Source organism: Canis lupus, chromosome 1, assembly GCF_003254725.2.
Source record: "Canis lupus dingo isolate Sandy chromosome 1, ASM325472v2, whole genome shotgun sequence".
In the NCBI taxonomy this organism is placed as follows: domain Eukaryota; kingdom Metazoa; phylum Chordata; class Mammalia; order Carnivora; family Canidae; genus Canis; species Canis lupus.
In genome coordinates, this window is record NC_064243.1 from 108,903,431 (window position 1) to 108,922,556 (window position 19,126).

General features: G+C 46.7%; 1 protein-coding gene across 8 annotated transcripts in view; it reads left to right on the plus strand.

Annotated features, from left to right (window-relative positions):
* Window positions 1-19,126, plus strand: part of ZC3H4 (zinc finger CCCH-type containing 4) — a 46,851-nt gene that overhangs the window by 4,563 nt on the left and 23,162 nt on the right. For 7 of the 8 annotated variants that reach the window (XM_025424531.3, XM_049109147.1, XM_049109152.1 and 4 more), the window contains 2 exons: window positions 14,149-14,368; window positions 14,711-14,821. In XM_025424531.3, the coding sequence (XP_025280316.3) occupies window positions 14,149-14,368; window positions 14,711-14,821 (331 nt within the window). Of the gene's footprint in view, window positions 1-8,432; window positions 9,010-14,148; window positions 14,369-14,710; window positions 14,822-19,126 lie in introns of those variants that run through there. The other variant, XM_049109159.1, reaches the window with a different exon arrangement.

Below are 19,126 nucleotides of genomic sequence, written 5' to 3' on the forward strand. Positions count from 1 at the left end.
TACTCAGGCATAGCAACACAAGGGTATATTGTTTTTTGTTCTCAAAGGACTCTCCTCTATGAAAACCAAGAAGCCCCAGTAATTAGGTCAAACTGTATTTCGATAGTCTTTGTTTTTGGAATGTCACAGTACTGCCTTTTTTTTTCCCCCCAAACTGATGTACCAGTACTAGTTAAAATTCAAATTAATGGATGTTGCAAAAAAAAAAAGGAAAGAAAGAAAAAGGGTGTCGCTCAGAATCCCTGATTTAATAGCACCTCTTAGACACTGGAAATCTTTAAAAATTGTTACATTCTCTGGGGAGAGGTTTAATCGGAAAGCAAATAAAGATATCCCAGTAGAAATACTAACGAATTGTGACCATGAAAATATAGATATTCTGGTCCTCAAACCTCTTTACTTTTTGCTCTCCTCAAATTTTTTCTTCCAAAGAAAGTTTGGATTCCCCCAGCAAGGCTTTCTAATTCACAGACTGTCCTATCTCCCAGATTGGGTTTCAGTTTGCTTGGAAGGTTAAGTTTTTGGTTCTTGACAACCCAGGATTTTAAGTACAGCTAGTCTTCTGTGGCTTTTCCTTAGCCAGGAAGGCTGATCCCAAGGGGGAACTGTTAGGCATCTGTGGAGATGAAGGCTTTCCCAGGTGTTACCTACCTGGCAAAGTAGAGATGAATGGTTTACTCAGTTTGTTTCCATCCAGTTGAATGTAGACAATTTCATATTGAGCTGGTTTAGTAATTTATCCTCTAACAATGTCTCCACCTCCGCTCCTTTCTCTTAGATCTTTTCCCAGCCCTGGAGGAATGGAAGTCTTAGGGATGGCCTTATTTGCTCTTCTCTGCTACGTTTTTGTGGTTAAGTCCCTAGAACCATCTCATATAAGCCAGGTTCAGTTATGGCAAATGCCTGTATGGTGAAAATCACTAATTCTTTTCAGTCTTCTGTGGATAGCTCTAGGTCGAACCATATTCCAGAGAACCTGCTTTTGGTCCCTGTGGACAAAATTGTCTAGTACCGAAGCGATGGGTTTTGACCCAGGGTAGGAAGTTGAGTGACAGAGTAATTCAGAGCAAACAGTAAGTGAATGCCGCGTTTCAAAGTGAGCAGAGTGCTTGCCTGTACTTTTACCACACAGCTCCTGATACAATAGAAGAAAGGCTGTTTTCTAGGGTTTCTGATAGTTGGCTTTTAAGAAGTTGATTCAAGCATCGGTAGGAGTGGTCTGCTCATCAGTGGTGAGAGTCTTGTCAGAATTAATTATTTGAGGCTGGTTTCATAATTAAAATCTAATTGAAAGAGTGGAAAAGCTGCCTGTTTGGGTGGGCCTATAAAGTTCATTTGGTTAAGTCCGAGGTAAAACTGGCTGTGTGCAGTGAGCCAGATTATAGATTTTCAGGGATTTGGCTTTCCATATTTATCAACCTTGTCTTTGCTGCGCAAATATTTTACTTTTGATAGTTACTGGAGATGGCAGTCCTGAAAACATTGCACAGGGTTTCTTAGTAATAACAGGAGATTATGTGGGCAGTTTTTACATTTCTGACTTGATCAGTTGATGACAAAATGATGGCCCCTTGGTTGGTGTAAACTTAGTTGCATCCTGCTATTGGAATAATTTTTTATTCCAATACCAGATATTTGCTGGGAGCATAGTTTGGTTCTCTTGGCCAAATTGCTCAGGGTAGAGAATCTTTCTTATTTTTCTCCCCCCTTTGTGAATTTGTATCTGTGAATTGGTGACTCAGATCCCTATTTGTAAGGCGAGTGGTGACATCTTCTGAACGTCGGAGGTGGCAACAGGATAGGAACGAACAGTGTGGCCTTTGGAGACAGATAAGATTGTGTTTAGGCCTGGCCCTCCCTGCAGTGGGCACTGAAGATAATGCCCGTTTCTCAGGGTCATTGCGGTCAAGTGGGCATATGCAGGACACCCACACAGTGCCTGGCATTCAGCAAAGCTTGGTTTCTTTATCTCCTTACTGTCCCTACTAGAGAACAATTCTAAATAGAATTTATAGTCTGGTATGTAAGCAGAAGCAAGCATAACATCTGTGTTTTTGAGGGAAGTCAATTTATCTTTCACCTCTTAGAGGTTTCTGGTCAGCTTATTTAATTGCAGGGAGATCTAGGTGGAAACTCAGTGGAAGCCATCTTGAGGCATGGCTTGCTTGCTCAACATCCTTATTACAGATGCTGAAACAGTCATGGCGTCTTGAGCTTTTGCTGATGACTTTCCTGTGTACATCTTTGGCAATTAGGATCTGAGTCTTACTACAACCATGGTAGGCCTCCTGAGAACTGAGAAAGCAGGGCTGTGGCACCTAACCCATTGCTGACTGGTCACATCACTGTAAGCAAGCCCTTCACATCCCTTCTCCAGAGTCTTGGGAAATAAGCGAGGCCTGTTCCAACTCCCAAGATTTTCCTACCCTTGAGAATTTGGCTGAGTCAGTTAAGGGTTTTTTTTTTTTTCCATTCAGCAGCCAGGCTTGTCCCGTGCTTTTCTTGGAGCAGAAAAGTTTTCAGAGTGTGCAAGGAGCTCTTTTCTCTTGAGGACTTTATTTAGATTTGGGCAAAGATTGTTTCTTTCTGTAGCAGGCCTCAGATTTCCTTCCCATGTCTGACATCTGCAGCTTCTGGCCATGGTCACGGGTTGCTGCTGCTACTGCAGCACTGGTGTCTTAAAAATGAACTGCAAGGTTAGACTGAGTGGCTGGATCACAGGCAGATCCATCATTAGCTGAGCACCTGGTTCCCTCATCCCTGTTGTCCCTGCCGAGTGACCCCAGAAACCATAAATTCCAGAAGCATAAAGGTTAGTACAGCATGGATTCCGTTTGTTCCCTCTAAGCCAGGGTTGGTCCTCTTCTGGTAGAGAGATCATGGCTAACAGTGGACAGTGTAGATGGGGGAGTCAGGGCAATCCTGTGTGACTAGCAATCAGTGACTGCTAATCTTCCAAAAGTGTGATAGTCTGAAGGGGAGAGATTACCTGCCAGGGACCTTCTGAGTGCTTCTCATGTGATAGCACCCCAGCCCAATGCTGAAAATTTTGGTTTTTTTATTTAAGATGTTTATTAGAGAACACAGAGCATGCTGAGAACATGGTGGGGGGAGGGCAGAGGGAGAGTCAGGCTCCCCACTGAGCAGGGAGCCTGACTTTGTGCTCTATCCCTGGGTACTGGGATCCTGTCCTGAGGGGAAGGCAGACACTTTAGTGAGTCTAGGCGCCCCTACACTGAGAATTTGAAACAGAAATGAAGTCACTTGTCCAAGGTCACAGAGCCTAGTGGGTATGGAGGCAGAGTTAAAACCCGGGCAGTCTGTACCCAGACCTAAGCTCTATACCTGTATGCTGTCCTGGAGACGCTGTTTTCAAACTGCAGTGTTGAGCCATTAGTAGGATATGAAGTCCTGTTTATTTTTTTTTTTTTTTTTTTTTTTTTTTTTTTTTTATTTATGATAGTTACAGAGAGAGAGAGAGAGAGAGGCGGAGACACAGGCAGAGGGAGAAGCAGGCTCCATGCACCGGGAGCCTGATGTGGGATTCGATCCCGGGTCTCCAGGATCGCCCCTGGGCCAAAGGCAGGCGCCAAACCACTGCGCCACCCAGGGATCCCCTGAAGTCCTGTTTATTGATTTGTCTCCTGCATTTGAAAAACAAGGAAAGGAGAGAGGATAGAAGAAGCAGAGTATAGTGGAGTTTTAAAGCCGCTTAATAAAACTTGTTTGAGAGGAATGTAGAGGAGGAGATGTCAAGGTCAAAGTTTAAAAGCCACTGCTGGATGGGCAGCCTGGGCAGCTCAACGGTTTAGCACCGCCTTCGGCCCAGGGCATAATCCTGGAGACCAGGGATCAAGTCCCACGTTGGGCTCCGTGCATAGAGCCTGCTTCTCCCTCTGCCTGGGTCTCTGCCTCTCTCTCTCTCTTTTCTGTCTCTCATAAATAAATAAAAATCTTTAAAAAAAAAAAAAAAAAAAAACCACTGCTGATAGGGTGGGTGGGCAATCTGTAGCTCTCTGATTAAAGCCTACCCATCTGTTTTTTCCCCCTAAGTAAAGTTTTATTGGAACAAAGCCATGCCCATTAATTTATATGATCTGTGGCTGCTTTTATGCTGAACAATAGGGTTGAGTAGTTGAGACAGAAACTGTATGGCCTGCAAAGCCTACAGTATTTACTTTTTGGCCTTTTAAAGAAGTTGCTGGCCTCCACATTGGTATGATATGCCTACTACCTGCACAGCAGCTGCCATGATTTTTATTGTGGCAGAGGTGGTGGGAGAGCATGGGAGGGAAGATAGGTATTCCCTTTAAAGTTGGTCCTGAAGGTGCCTGGCTGGCCCTGTTAGTAGAGCATGCATCTCTTGATCTCGGAGTGGTGAGTTTGAGTTCCATGTTGGGTGTAGATTACTTTAAGGAAGAAAAAGTAGGCCTCAGAAAGAGTGGAGGTGTGCTGCCTCTCCATGACCTGGTGCGGCTCTGTCAGCCCCATGTTGTTCTCCTTCCAGTGCATGTAGAGGCCCAAGCCTGGGCATTTGAACCTTTAACTGAAGGGATTTTCATTTATTAGAAGTAACTGGAGACTTTTTAAAGCTAGTGTGGAAGCCGATCCCAGCTAACACATCCCTGTTGAGGCCCGACCCCAGAGAACTGGGGCCAGATGTGTCACTTGGTTAAATGTGCATTGCAGGTGACTGGTTATAGCCCTCCTCGTTTTCCTAACAGACTTCAAGGCTTAGGTTTCCTTGGGATTCTAGGCCTTGTCATTTCGTGGCACAGCAGAGCAGTCTCAGGACCATAGCTTACTGGCAATGGAAATGGGCCGCCTCCCTGGGAGTGCCAATTGCTGGCCACTTTACTTTGACTTTGGTTGATGCATCAATCACATTCAGGCTTTTGTCCTTCTCTGGCCTCTCAGGAGGGCCTCGATAAGCATTCGGTGAATGAGTTTTCGGTTAAAGACAAACCCCTCAATCACCTTCTTGGAGTTTTAAGTAATCCAGGGTACTGCCTGGGAAATGGTCCGGTGTCTATATTGATGCCACTGACAAAGAAGGTGTGCAGAGCTGATGTTGATGCTGGGTTTCTGTGGAATATATCCCGAGCACCCAGACAGTCTGAGCCTGGCCCTTTGCTGGGCCCTCGGAAAGTCCGGTCACTCCCATCTTCTAATGTGCCCTCCAGGAGCCCACAATTGACTAGAAGTTAACGAAGAGTTGCATACAGAAAATTACGGTTCTCCTAAAATTCTTTTTCTTTCCTTTTCTTTTTTTTTTTTTTTTTTTTTAATATTTTATTTATTGGGACGCCTGGGTGGCTCAGCGGTTGAGCACCTGCCTCTGGCTCAGCGTGATCCACGGTCTCAGGATCAAGTCCCATATCAGGCTCCCTGCCTGGAGCCTGCTTCTCCCTCTGCCTACGTCTCTGCCTTTCTCTCTGTCTTTCATGAATAAATAAATAAAAATCTTTTAAAAAATAAAGATTTTATTTATTCATGGGAGACACACAGAGAGGCGGAGACCTAGGCAGAGAGAGAAGCAGGCTCCATGCAGGGAGCCCAATGTGGGACCCAGTCCTGTGACTCCAGGATCATGCCCTGATCTGAAGGTAGACGTTCAACCACTGAGCCACCCAGGCATCCCTCTCCTAAAATTCTTTAGCGATATATGAACAAGCAATCTTAGTAATCCAAGGCCCAGTTTCTTTCAAGTTGAAAATATCAATACTTTTAGTCGAATGTACATTGAGCGGAACCAAACTGATGTGTTCAGGAAAAGTTACAAGGAAGGTTCTTGGTTCACAAGTTCAGGGATTTGATTTTTCTTTCTGGAATAATAGAAATCAGCCCTCCCTGGATGAGAATCAGTATCTCTCCAGCTGTAAGCAGTCTGAAGCATGGTTGGCATGAGAAGGTGGTTAAAAGAAACTCTCTGTTGCTGAGAAACCAGTTTCAGAGGTTCATCTGACAGGAGGAACTTGGATCAGAGAGATAGATGCCTTTATCCAGAACAGGGGCTGTGTTCAAAGTGAGCGGGAGTGGAAGAAGAGCCACTCATGCAAATGAAATGACCCTTGACTCCATGAGACTCCTCTAGCAGGCCAGGTTTCTTCTCAATCTGTTTGAAGCTCTGTAGAATTGCCCTGCCTAAGAGGTTTGTGTGCTTGGACAAACCCCAGTGTGGATGCCACATACTTTGGGATAGAGTGTTCTTTCTGGTATTGGACAGCTTTGGAATTTCCTTCCTTGGGATTCCCATTGTTTTCTGTCTGGGGAGAAGACTCTTTACTTGGGTTTTCGCTAGGATTCCTTGGACCTTTGTGTGCCTCTCTTATTCCTTGAACTATCCAAAGATGTTTGGTCAGAGTTTTGAACGTCTCAGTTCCCTTTATTCAGTGTTAGAAGAACTGTATTGGCCTTGTGTCTTTGCATGAAGTTCATTTCTCCTCCTAAGGGCTATTCTGGGCCAGCGTAGTGCTAAGCTCTTGATTTACATGGTCTCAGGAAATCCTTCCCCTGTGAATTCCATCCCTCCCAGAGGTTCTGTTGCTGTCTTCACTTCACAGTTGAAACCCAGGGCACAAGAGTGTTAAGGACCTCACCCAATGTGTTAATACCTCACTTTAGCCTTTCTTGAGATATTGCATTTAGTTTGCTTTCTGTGCCTCTATTTTATTTTTGCCAGCCCAGTTACAAATTTCAGGGCAGGCATTTTGTTTTTTGGCCTGTTGAGTTAATTATTCTCTTCCAGATAATTTCTAAATATCTCAAGGGTAGAGGTTAAGAGTTGGGCCTGGAGTCAAGAGTGTCCAGGACTTGTTTCACTTTTGCTTCTTCCTGCTGTGACCCTATAAGGCAGTTTTCCTTTCCATTCCTTTCTTTTCCTCTTTCCTTTCTCCTTTCCTTTCCTTTTCTCTTTGCTTTCTCCTTTCCTTTCCTTTCCTTTCCTTTCCTTTCCTTTCCTTTCCTTTCCTTTCCTTTCCTTCCTTTTTCCTTTCCTTTTCCTTTTTCTTTTCCTTTCCTATGAGAGAGGCAGAGACATAGGCAGAGGGAGAAGCATGCTCAAGGAGCCTGGTTGGACTTAATCGCAGGACCCTGGGATCATAACCTGAGCCAAAAGTAGATGCTCAACTACTGAGCCACCCAGGTACCCCTATAGGCAGATTTCTTCTCTTTTCTCAGCCTGTCCATAAGACAGGCGGCCAAGGATCCAGGACCAATGTAGATTTGTTACTGTGCTTCAGTGTGAGACAAGCAGAAGTGAACTCATTAGTAGTATGGTACCTGGCACGGAGGTTGCTAATACAGAATACTTATCTTTTTTTTTTTTTTAAGATTTTATTTATTTATTCATGAGAGACACAGAGATAGGCAGAGACATAGGCAGAGAGAGAAGCAGGTTCCATGCAGGGAGCCCGATGTGGCCCTCTATCCCGGGACTCCAGGATCACGCCCTAGGCTGAAGGCAGACACCCAACCACTGAGCCACCCAGGTGTCCCCAGAATGTTTATCATGAATACTGTCTTCTGCTTTTGTATATATGACCCTGAGGTTTCCAGGCAGGTTTTGTCATTGAAGAAATCAGGGCGGAGAGGTAAGGACTTGATGAGGTGATTGAACCTTGCCCTATCCCACTCCCGACCCCAGACTCTAGCTGTCTACTTTGCTGAGGTTGTCCCCACTCAGGCTGGCCTGCCTGCCTGCCTTTCTTTCTTCTGTTTTTTTCTTTCTTTCTTACTTACTGTCAAATTTAATGGAAATTTTCTAGCATTTTCAGCAGAGGAGAGAAGCCATCATCTACCCAGTTGGAACAGTTATGTCCATTTTGCCAATTTTGGGTCATCTCCCTACATCCCCCATCTGCCTTGCTTATTTTATTTTATTTTATTTTATTTTATTTTATTTTATTTTATTTTATTTTATTTTATTTTATTTTATATTTTATTTATTTTTTGCCTTGCATATTTTAAATCTTTTTTTTTTTTAATTTTTATTTATGATAGTCACAGAGAGAGAGAGAGAGAGGCAGAGACATAGGCAGAGGGAGAAGCAGGCCCCATGCACCGGGAGCCTGACGTGGAATTCGATCCTGGGTCTCCAGGATCGCGCCCTGGGCTAAAGGCAGTCGCCAAACCACTGCCCCACCCAGGGATCCCAGCCTTGCATATTTTAAAAGCAGATCCTAGATTTCACTTTATCTCCCCTGCAAACTCTTCAGTACATGTTTCTAGCTTAAAAGTATTTTTAAAAAATAGAACCACAAAGTTATGATTCTGTCTTAACAAAACTAACAGTAGTTAGTTACTTCATATCTGAAATACCCAGTCCAGGTTCAGATTTCTCCGTTACGGCTCATACTGTCTTCTGGCAGTAGGTGTGTCCATGTCCGGGTCCCAGCACCGGGCAGGCTCTTATGCTTACGTTGAAGTGAGGGGTTCAGGGTACTGGTGGTCTCTGGGCTTCCCTTCTTCCCTGGTTGGTTTATGCTTAGCTGCTCAGATGGGGATGTGTCTGTGACATGGTCATGTTACCATGGAAATGGTGTGATGTCACTGTCTTGTGCCCCTACCTGAGAATGTTGAGGGAAAGGAGACACAGAGCTCATTTGCTCTTGATTTCTGGTCGATGAACCTAGGTAGTAAGGACATTGAAAAACATGTGCAAGACCCAGAGGCTTATTTCAAGAATTTCCTGCCTCTGAAAATCCCTCAGTGAGGTTCCTCCCCACCCCCTGGGGCTGCTCCACCTCAGTGGAGGGAAAGGCTCTGTGCCTTTCGTCTTAGTAGACAACTGCCCCACTGGGTCGGATTTGGGGACTTCTGTGTTTAGGCCTGTCTTTAAACATTTGAAGAGGCAGAGCCTCTTTGTAATATTTGTAATTTTGTCCCTAGTTAATGGGTCATTCAGAGCCTACCCAGGCAATTTGTTGAGCGCTTGGGCAGTTAATGATCATAACCCTGACCTTCACATTAACCTAGCCGCCTCTTGTCAAGGGCTCTCATGATCTTCAGGTAACAGCCACTGCTCCCATGAGTTTCCCTCTTTTTTTTCTCTCTCTTCTCTCTCTCCCTTTTTTATTTTGCGCCTCCCCCCCCCTTTTTTTGTAAACCAGATTGATCCACAAACCCAGGGTCCCTTTCAGCTTCCATCCAGATCTCTTGTCTGGAGAATTTCCATGTTGGAAAGCTTCATTTTTTTAAGTGGCCTTTGTCCATTCTTCCTGGGGTACAGCACTCCCTGTGCTTTTCCTTCCTGGTCAGTGACTCGATTACTTTCTTTTACCACCTAAGTTAGAGCTGAGGAAGGGGAGATGTTGGTTTGTCAGTTTCAGCAGCAGGATTTGTGGGGAGAGGTCGGTGCATGCACAGTTAGGGCTAAGTGAAGCTAGGAACTAAGTTGACCAGCAGTTAGCTGTGGCCCCCAAGGGGAGTTGGCCATAGCTTCTCCATAGAGAAAATGCATTCCATTAAGCATCTGGGCCAGTTTAGGCTTATCCATGCAGGGGCATGCTGGTGGTAATTGGTTCTTTTTTTTTTTTTTTTTGTTTAATTATTTATGATAGTCACAGAGAGAGAGAGGCAAAGACAGAGGCAGAGGGAGAAGCAGGCTCCATGCACCGGGAGCCTGATGCGGGATTCAATCCTGGGTCTCCAGGATCGCGCCCTGGGCCAAAGGCAGGCGCCAAACCGCTGCGCCACCCAGGGATCCCTGGTAATTGGTTCTTAAAACCAGTAGCTGCTTTTTATCTGGTTCTTGATGCTTTCCTCCTGTCAAAGGCTTTATCCTTATTATCTCATTTAACCATAACAACCCTCATGGGTGCTACAGTGATCCCATTTCACAGATGAGAAAACCAAGGCTAAGGTAACCCAAGAGCACAGTTAGGAAGCAGCAGAGCTGGCTGTTAACGTGGCCTGCAGGAAGAAGCCACACACCCAAATCTGTAGGCTGGTGGGTGGGGCTAGCCTACTTTGGAATCATGAGATTTCTTTGCCGAGTGCTGTGTCTGCCAAGCCCCTGGTGTGTGATGAATTCAGCATTCTCCTGTGCCCTGCAGAGTGGCCAAATAGGCAGCCCATAGAAGGGGCATCCAGATCTATTCTTTGACCTGAGAGGAGGAGTTGGGTGTCGCCAGTTCTGTGAATGGAAATTTCAGTGCCCTGGAAGCTGAGTCTAGGAGGCACAAGACAGATTTGACCCTCTGCAAGTCATTGGCCTCTGCCCATTCCCTCCCAGGGGCCAGTTCCAAGGCCGTCCCCCAGCTTGGTTGGTTTCCCGTCCCTAATGGCTCTGGCAGGCTGACCCCAGTGCAGCCATCCTGGGATGTTGCCAGTCCAGGCTCTGGGAGTAAGATCTTGCCTGCTCTGGCTGACGCTGCAGGGTTTCTCTTGCGTGCTGGTCTCAAGAGGGCTTGGCAGGTCTGGATTGAAATGATTAGCACTATGGGGCTTCCCCCACTTTTCTTGAGGGATTATGTCACAGTCTATTAGGCGCGCTTCCTCGGTATTTAATCCCACTCTGACATGGGTTTTGCTGGCAGTCTGTGAAGTGACACCACTGAAGCCCAGCTGCCGATTGCGAGACTGCTTTTGTGCTGGCGTGTCAGTGGTCCCCAGGATTTCTGCCCCTGTCCCAGGTGGCTTGGTTTTCTTGTTGTTTCCCCCGCCCCCCAAGGAAAATAGACCCTGTATTTGTGCAGGACACTTAGCTGGGAACTTCCTGTGTGGGCAGAGGGGCACTCCTCCCCCCCCCCCCCCCCCCCGCCCCCAGGTGACCAGAGGTTAGCCTAGGGCTCTGAGAAGTTTGAGAGTACTGCACAGCCAGGTAACACTGAGAATGCACAGTGGTCACTAGGGTGTCACCATCTGTGTCCTCTCTGGTCTCCTGTTCCCCTTCATCAGTCACCAGCTATTTGTTTCTGTTTGTCAGTTTCTTCCAGATCCCTCAGGAAACAAAGTTCCTAAGTATTCATGACCTGTTCTGTAAAAAAGTTGCTTGGTAGATTCTTTTTTATTTTCTTTTTTTTAAAGATTTTATTTATTCATAGAGTCATAGGCATAGGATAGGGGCAAGAGAAAGAGGCTCCCTGCGGGGGGAGCCTGATGCAGGACTTGATCCCAGGATCACGACCTGAGCCATAAGGCAGACATTCAACCAATGAGCCACCCAGGCATCCCTGCATGGTAGATTCTTTTTTTTTTTTTTTTTGCATGGTTGATTCTTGCTGAGCCCAGATATCCTGAAGGTGTTAATAAGATAATGCAGAGAATTCCTCTTTGGCTGAACATCTCTGTAGGGTGGATTTGAATGCTCTCCACCCCTGCTTTGGGAAATCCTTTGGAATGAAAATGCTTTCTTCTGGAATCATTCTTGCTGACGGTTAAGGCTTTGGAGTTGCCCCCAGGTATTAGATGTAGAATGGCTGGCTCTTTCAGACAGGATGGCATGGGGCAGCAGGACAGTGATGGTGGCCTCTGCTGACCTTGGGCAAGACCTTTTTCTGCCCTATCCTAGTGTCCTTGCCCTGGAGTGAGCAGAGGTGAGAGAATGTCTGGACTGTTGGCTCTTGATGAGTCCTTTTACCTCCTCTCCCTTAGAAGACCTCCTGTCTGAAACAAGAGGGTTGAAGAGGTCTTGGATGTCCCTTCTCCTCTGACAGGCTTTTCCTGATTTCAGGAGGGTCTCTCCCTATGGGAGCCTTACTTTCTTTAATCAGGGCTTCTGGGAGCCCAGGCAGTTATTGTCTGCCTGCCCTGGGCTTCTGAGTAATTTTCATCATGTCCCTCTGAGCTTTTTCCTTTCCAGACTATTGTCAAGAGTGCCGCTCTTTTTAGCTTTTCTTCATGGAAGGCTAGCCTCTGTCTTAGGGCCTTCCTCAGCTCCATAATGTCTGTCTATATGGTCTGGCTGCCTCTCCCTGTGTTTCTCTTGAGGTGTGGTGACCTGGCCTGCCTACAGGTGTTCCCAGCAGGGATGCACATCAGGTTTGCTCTCCAGTAACCACCCCCCCCAGTGGCCCCACACACCCCCAACGCCACCCCCACCCCCTGACCGCCTGCCACCGCAGTCCTCAACTTCAGCCATGCTGCCCTGTAACAGCCACTCCCTCTGGTTGGTGAGCTTGCCAAAACCAGTTTCCCCAGTTGGGTGGTACTTTTACTGTGGGCAAGGCCACTCCAGCCCAGGCAGCTCCGTCCCACACCCTGTCGTCCCACACCCTGTCCTGTGGCCACACCCAAGCTGGTGCCACACCCAAGCTGGTGCGGAAGGTGCCTCACTTGTCAGGAATGCAGGCTCCTCCCAGCTTTACTCTGTATCTTCCTGTGGGGCTGACCACCTCCCCCACCCCAACCTGGCAGTTTGCAAGGAAGCCACACAAGGCACCAATTGAGGCGCCCATCGGTCATCTCCCTGATGATGCCTTTGAAACATCAGAACAAATATTGTGTCCTGCCTTGTGTATGTGAGAGCTGCTCTTGACCTCTGCTGGGGTATCTGTGGGCTTGGGGCCACTAGGGTTTTAAGCTAACCTGACCCCATTGAATTGGAATTAGGGTTAAAAGAGGCTCCTCTTGCCAGCATCCTTGACATCTGGGGAGCAGCACCACCCCGGGGGTGGACAAAAGGGGGTGGCATGAGCGACAGGGCATGACGGACTCTGGGAGAATCACCAGTGTGTTTGTCTGGTAGAACCTGTGGAGGCTCTGGGGCCCGCTCTCCTAGTGAGCTTGTTCTCACACTGACCCCGGTCCCGCCTGAGCAGCGAGATCTTTTCTGCCTGAATTAATTCCCTTTGTGGTTAGCCTTTTTGGTCCTGGGTTCATTACACCACTGTTTCTGTTTTCTTCGGTCTCATTTAGGGTCCTAGTTAATAGAGAAGGAAGGAACTTTTTACATTGTCTCACATACTCTTCCATGGTCATGCATGAGGAACTCTCGGAGCTTTTTCAAGATTTGAACACTTTATTTTTTTTAAACCAATTCCTGTACTTGTGAGAACTGTGTCTGTGGGTGGTAAAAACTGGATTCTTTTTCCAGTTGCTTTCCTTCTTAATCCTGTTTATCCCCTCACTTCTACCCCACCCTGGAGATATATAGGTATTTAGAATGTCCTGTTGGCAGTATTGGTCATGTCTGGAGAGTGCTTTTATTTTTTAAAGTACTGGGGATGGGGGTGATGTGAGGGAAGTGATAACCAGAAGGGATACCCAAGCTCAGAGCAGTGGGGTGGGGAGGATCCATTCTGTGGGCACTCTCGCAGCTGTTAGGAGAGGGCCTTAGGAGGGCTCTGGAACCTGAGACCCTTCCCTTACCCCTTCCCTAGCTGCTCGGTTGCTCCCCGACTCCCCAGCCCAGAGCTATGCAGTTGAGGGTGTAGGTCAGGCCTTGAAACCTGGAGACCAGAGCTTATCACTAGCTCTTCTTTTTGGGGCTTTGGTAAATATGTGCTATCCTCTAGCCCAGTCCAGGCCTGACCGTGGATAGGGCCCAGGAGTCTGGGGGACCACTCCCTGGTTCAGAGCCATGGCCCCGGCTCCACTGCCCACAACCCTCACCCTCAGCTCACAGGACTCATCCGTAGGGCTGCAGCCACGCCTGTGACCTCTGGCCACTGTGCACTGGTGCATTCTGGGGTGAACGCTAGTCCATGTTTCCTCGAGACAAGCAGCCTCTGTGGCCAAGTAAGCTTTGGAAATGCTCTAACACGGGGTTGTACAGGTTTTTTGATGGTAAGACTTACAGGAACTTCCGTTAGAGCATTGAGCACTGTGAAGCCCCAGGATGGAAACTTCCTCACATCATTTGGCCACAGAGCCTTACCACTTTTCTTCTTAGAACTCTAGTCCTCTGGAGCACTTTGAAAAGTCCTGGCCTAGAGTCATCCCAATATCAGTGGCAGGACCTTTAAAATCCAGCGTTGCGGGACCCCAACCCACTGCCCCCATCCCGCTTACATGAAAGCAGGCCACACAGTCCCTTTGAGGGGAGGATAGGGGTGAGACATGAGGCAGTGGCTCCCACATCCTCCCAGGGAAGGCCTTACTTACAGCACTTGGGCTCTCTGTTCCTATCAGCCCTGGCCAGCCGAGAGCCCTCAGATGGTTCCTCTCACACCGCAGGTTCACTTTGGCTTTGGGGTTGGTTTATAGGGAGGATGGTGAGTTGGAAGAAGGTGAACTGGAAGATGATGGGGCCGAGGAGACCCAGGACACCTCTGGAGGGCCCGAGAGGAGCCGGAAGGAGAAGGGGGAAAAGCACCATAGCGACTCGGACGAGGAGAAGTCTCACAGGAGACTGAAGCGAAAGCGGAAGAAAGAGCGGGAGAAGGAGAAGAGGAGATCGAAGAAGAGGAGGAAATCCAAGCACAAAGTAGGTCGGAGAAGGTGTGCTGGGACTGGGCTGCCTGGCACCAGGCCTAGCTCAGAGCCTCAGGGCCCAAGCTTGTCTCATAGACCGGAGGGCACTCTTAATAGTGTTGTTTATTCCTTCCCCAAATTGGATAAAGAGCGTTATTTTTTTCTCTTAAAGAGTCGGTAGTTCATGCTCCATTGTTCATGCTCCATTGCCGCTAAACGCCCCTAGGCGAGGTGCTTCAAGGAGAGCTCAGAGCCCTTCTGGCACATTCTAGTAGTGTCTGTCCCTGAGCCGACTCTGCCAGAGAGAGGCCCGCCTGCAGCACAGTGACTAAGTCCACTTCCCCTGTCCCTGCAGCGCCATGCTTCTTCCAGCGATGACTTCTCGGACTTCTCCGATGACTCAGATTTCAGTCCCAGCGAGAAGGGGCACCGCAAGTACCGGGAGTATAGCCCCCCATACGCGCCTGTGAGTACTTGCTCTTCAGGGGCCCCCATGATGCTGGGAGCGGGGACGGAGGACAGGCATGGATAAATGGTCCGTGTTTGCTGAGCACTTGTCGTGTGCTGGGAACTCTTGCATGGCACTTCATGTGGATTTTTCAGCCTGCAAGATGAGATCCTGTTTTGTTTTTTCCCCATGTTATAGGGTAGGAAACAGACCTGGGAAACCAGCCAGGTTGTAGCCCTGTAGTGCAGGAGTTGGGGTTCGAGCCATTGGCCATGCTCTTAAGACTTCACTCTTCTTCCCATGCCCTGGGCAAGACTCCGGATGTCCCCATCTCCAAGAAAGCTCCTAATTTATCCCTGTCACAGCTGGCTGGCTGCCACTGTTCAGAAACAACCATTTGTGGAGAATTGGCTAGGGAATGAAATGGTTTTACGGGAATAAATGATCTCAAGTGCTGCGAAGTCAGAAGTCAAATGTTCATCCTATCATAACACTGAACTTAGATGTGCATTTAAATTATTTCGTTTGTATGCTGTCCCCCTCACCCCCCAGCAAAACCTGTAAGAAAAATCAACATGGATTTTCAAGGTTAGATAAAAAGTGCTTTTAAAGCTATAGTAGCTGGGCAGCCCGGGTGGCTCAGCGGTATAGCGCCGCCTTCAGCTCAGGGCCTGATCCTGGAGACCTGGGATCCAGTCCCACATCAGACTCCCTGCATGGAGCCTGCTTCTCCCTCTGCCTGTGTCTCTGCCTCTCTCTTTCTCTGTGTGTGTGTCTCATTAATAAATAAATAAAATTTTAAAAAATATAATAATAAAGCTATAGTAGCTTTAAAAAATACCCCAAGTATCCTGTGACTCCACATCATCCAGCCCAATGGATAATTTATTGTACAATATTACAGTTGATGTTGATCTGCTAGTGGGGATTCAGACTTTAAACCTGACCTAGGTGGCAGCCCCAGTGGCGCAGCGGTTTAGCGCCACCTGTAGCCCAGGGTGTGATTCTGGAGACCTGGGATCGGGTCCCACATCCGGCTCCTTGCATGGAGCCTGCTTCTCCCTCTGCCTGTGTCTCTGCCTGTGTCTCTCTCTGCATGTCTCTCATGAATAAATAAATAAAAATCTTTAAAAAAGAAAACAACAACAAAAAAAATCTGACCTAGGGGATCCCTGGGTGGCTCAGCAGTTTGGTGCCTGCCTTTGGTCCAGGGCACGATCCTGGAGTCCCGGGATCGAGTCCCACGTTGGGCTCCCGGCATGGAGCCTGCTTCTCCCTCTGCCTGTGTCTCTGCCTCTCTGTCTGTGTGTCTATCATAAATAAATAAATTAAATTAAATTAAATTAAATTAAATTAAATTAAATTAAATTAAAAAACCTGACCTAGGGGGATCCTTGGGTGGCTCAGTGGTTTAGTACCTGTCTTCAGCCCAGGGCATGATCCTGGAGTCCTGGGATCTAGTCGTACATCAGGCTCCCTGTATGGAGCCTGCTTCTTCCTCTGCCTGTGTCTCTGCGTGCCTCTCTCTCTCTCTCTCTTGAATGAATAAATAAATAAAATCTTGAATGAATAATGAATAATAAATAAATATTTATTTCTCTCTGTCTCATGAATAAATAAATAAAATCTTAAAAAAATCTAAACCTGATCTTGATAAGTAATGCAGGGCACACTGCAGCTTCTATTGATAACTAGGGTTTGAGGCTTTTTTTTTTTAAGTTTTTATTTTTATTTATTTATTTATTTATTTTATTTATTTTATTTTTTATTTTTTTTAAATTTTTATTTATTTATGATAGTCACACAAAGAGAGAGAGAGAGGCAGAGACACAGGCAGAGGGAGAAGCAGGCTCCATGCACCGGGAGCCCGACGTGGGATTCGATCCCGGATCTCCAGGATGGCGCCCTGGGCCAAAGGCAGGCGCTAAACCGCAGCGCCACCCAGGGATCCCAAGTTTTTATTTTTAAATCATCTCTACACCCAGCATAGGGCTTGAACTCATAATCCTGAGATTAAGAGTCGCATGTGCCATGCCACTGACTGAGCCAGCCAGGCGCCCTGCAGGGTTGAGGTGTTTTAAGATCTGCTAATGTAGTCACCTGTGACTATATATCTATGATCTTTTTTTTTAATCAGTTCGTATTTTTTAAAAGTAATAGACTTTTTTAAAGCATTTTAGGTTTTGTTTTTGTTTTTCTAGGTTTTTCTATTTATCATTGAGAAAGAATGCGTGGGGGAAAGGGAGAGAGAGTCCCATGCAGACTCCCTGCTGAGCGTGGAGCCTGATGTAGGGATTGATCCCACAACCCTGAGACCATGACCTGAGCTGAGACTAAGGGTCAGATGCTTAACCGATTGAACCACCCATGTGCCCCAAGAGCAGTTTTAAGTTTATAGAAAATTGAGGGGCAGCCCGAGTGGCTGGGCAGTTTAGTGCTGCCTTTGGCCCAGGGCGTGATCCTGGAAACCCGGGATCGAGTCCCACATCGGGCTCCCTGCATGGAGCCTGCTTCTCCCTCTGCCTCTGTCTCTGCCTCTCTCTGTGTCTCTCTGTGTGTCTCTCATGAATAAATAAATAAAATCTTAAAAAAAAAAAAGAAAAGAAAATTGAGTAGTTTTTGCTATAACAGTGTATGTAAGTGTGATACTTCTGTTGTAATTGATGAACCATTTTTTTTTTTTTTAAGATTCTATTTGTTTATTTGAGAGGAAGAGAAACCATGAGTTGAGGGGAGAGACTGGCAGAGGGAAGAGCAGACTTCCTCCCGAGAAGGGAGCCAAATGTGGGGTTTGATCCCAGGACCCAGGGATCATGACCGGAGCCAAAGACAGATGCTTAAGAATGAGCCACCCAGGCACCTCCATGAGCCAATCATTTTTAAAGATTTTATTTATTTGTTCATGAAAGAGAGAGAGAGGCAGAGACATAGGCAGGGAGAAACAGGCTCTGTGTAGGGATCCTGATATGGAACTCGATCCCATGACTCCAGGATCATGCCCTGAGCAAAAGGCAGGCCCTATGAACCAATCTTGATGTGTTTTTGTGAATTGGAGCCTGTGGTTTACATTAAGCTCTCCACTTTGTGTTTTATGATTCTTTGTCTTTGACTAAAGCTTAATGTTATGCATTCACCATATACTATCATATAAAAGAGTTTCAATTTCCTAAAAATCCCCTATGCTTTACCTCCGCTCTCCTTCCTGAGCCTTTGGAAGCCAGAAGCCTTTTTCTGTCTCTGCATTTTTGCCTTTTCCAGGATGTCAGATAGTTGGATTCCTTACAGTGTATAATTTTTTTCAGACCAGTTTTTTTTTTTTTTACATAACAGTATATGTTTGTGGTTTCCTTGTCTTTTCTTAGCCCTATGGCTCATTGGCTCAATTCTTTTAACTGCTGAATAATACTCCATTGTCTGAATGGACCACAGTTTGTTTATCCATTTACCTACTGAAGGCCATTTTGGCGCCTGTGTGTGTGTGTGTGTGTGTGTGTATCTAACTTCATCTAGTATCTCTTGACACTAGCATGCTCTGGAAAGCATCATTCAAAATGATTTTCTAGTTTGGTTGCCAAGTAGGTCATTAATTGAATTCCAAGGCCCCAAGAAAATTTTGACCAAGGAGCACCCCTCTTGGAGGGCCTGGCTGGTTCAGGGTTTGTTTGTTTTAAGATTTTATTTATCAGGGCAGCCCGGGTGGCTCAGCAGTTTAGCATCACCTTCAGTCCAGGTCGTGATCCTGGAGACCCGGGATCAAGTCCCATGTCAGGCTTCCTGCATGAAGCCTGTTCCTCCCTCTGCTTGTGTCTCTGCCTCTTTCTTTCTCTGTGTCTCTCATGAATAAATAAATAAAATCTTAAAAAAAAAAAAAAAAAGATTTTATTTATCAGAGTGGAGAGAGCACAGGAGCATACAAGCAAGCAAGGTGGGGGAGGGGCAGAGGGGGAAGCAGGCTCTCTGCTGAGCAGGGGTCTCAGATCTCAGGGTTAAGTTAGAGTCCCATGTCCAGGCCTAGAGATTACTAAAAAAAAAAAAAGAAAAAGAAAAAAAAAAAAAAAAGCCTCTGTTGCCTACTAGGCCTCCTCCCCAAAGGAGATTGCTGCATATCCCTGGGAATTAGCCCCTTCTCTTCCCTCCCCAGTTCTTCAGGAATCCCGGGGTCTGTGTGTCTCAATTTTCTTTCAAGCCATGGCATTTTCTGAAGCATGGAAACATCTGGGCCCACCGCCCAGCTCTCCCTCACGTTGGAACTAGTCCCCCAAATAGCCAGGGCTGGCATCTTGTCCCCTGGGTGGCAGAGACACCCAGACTGCTGTGTCAGTT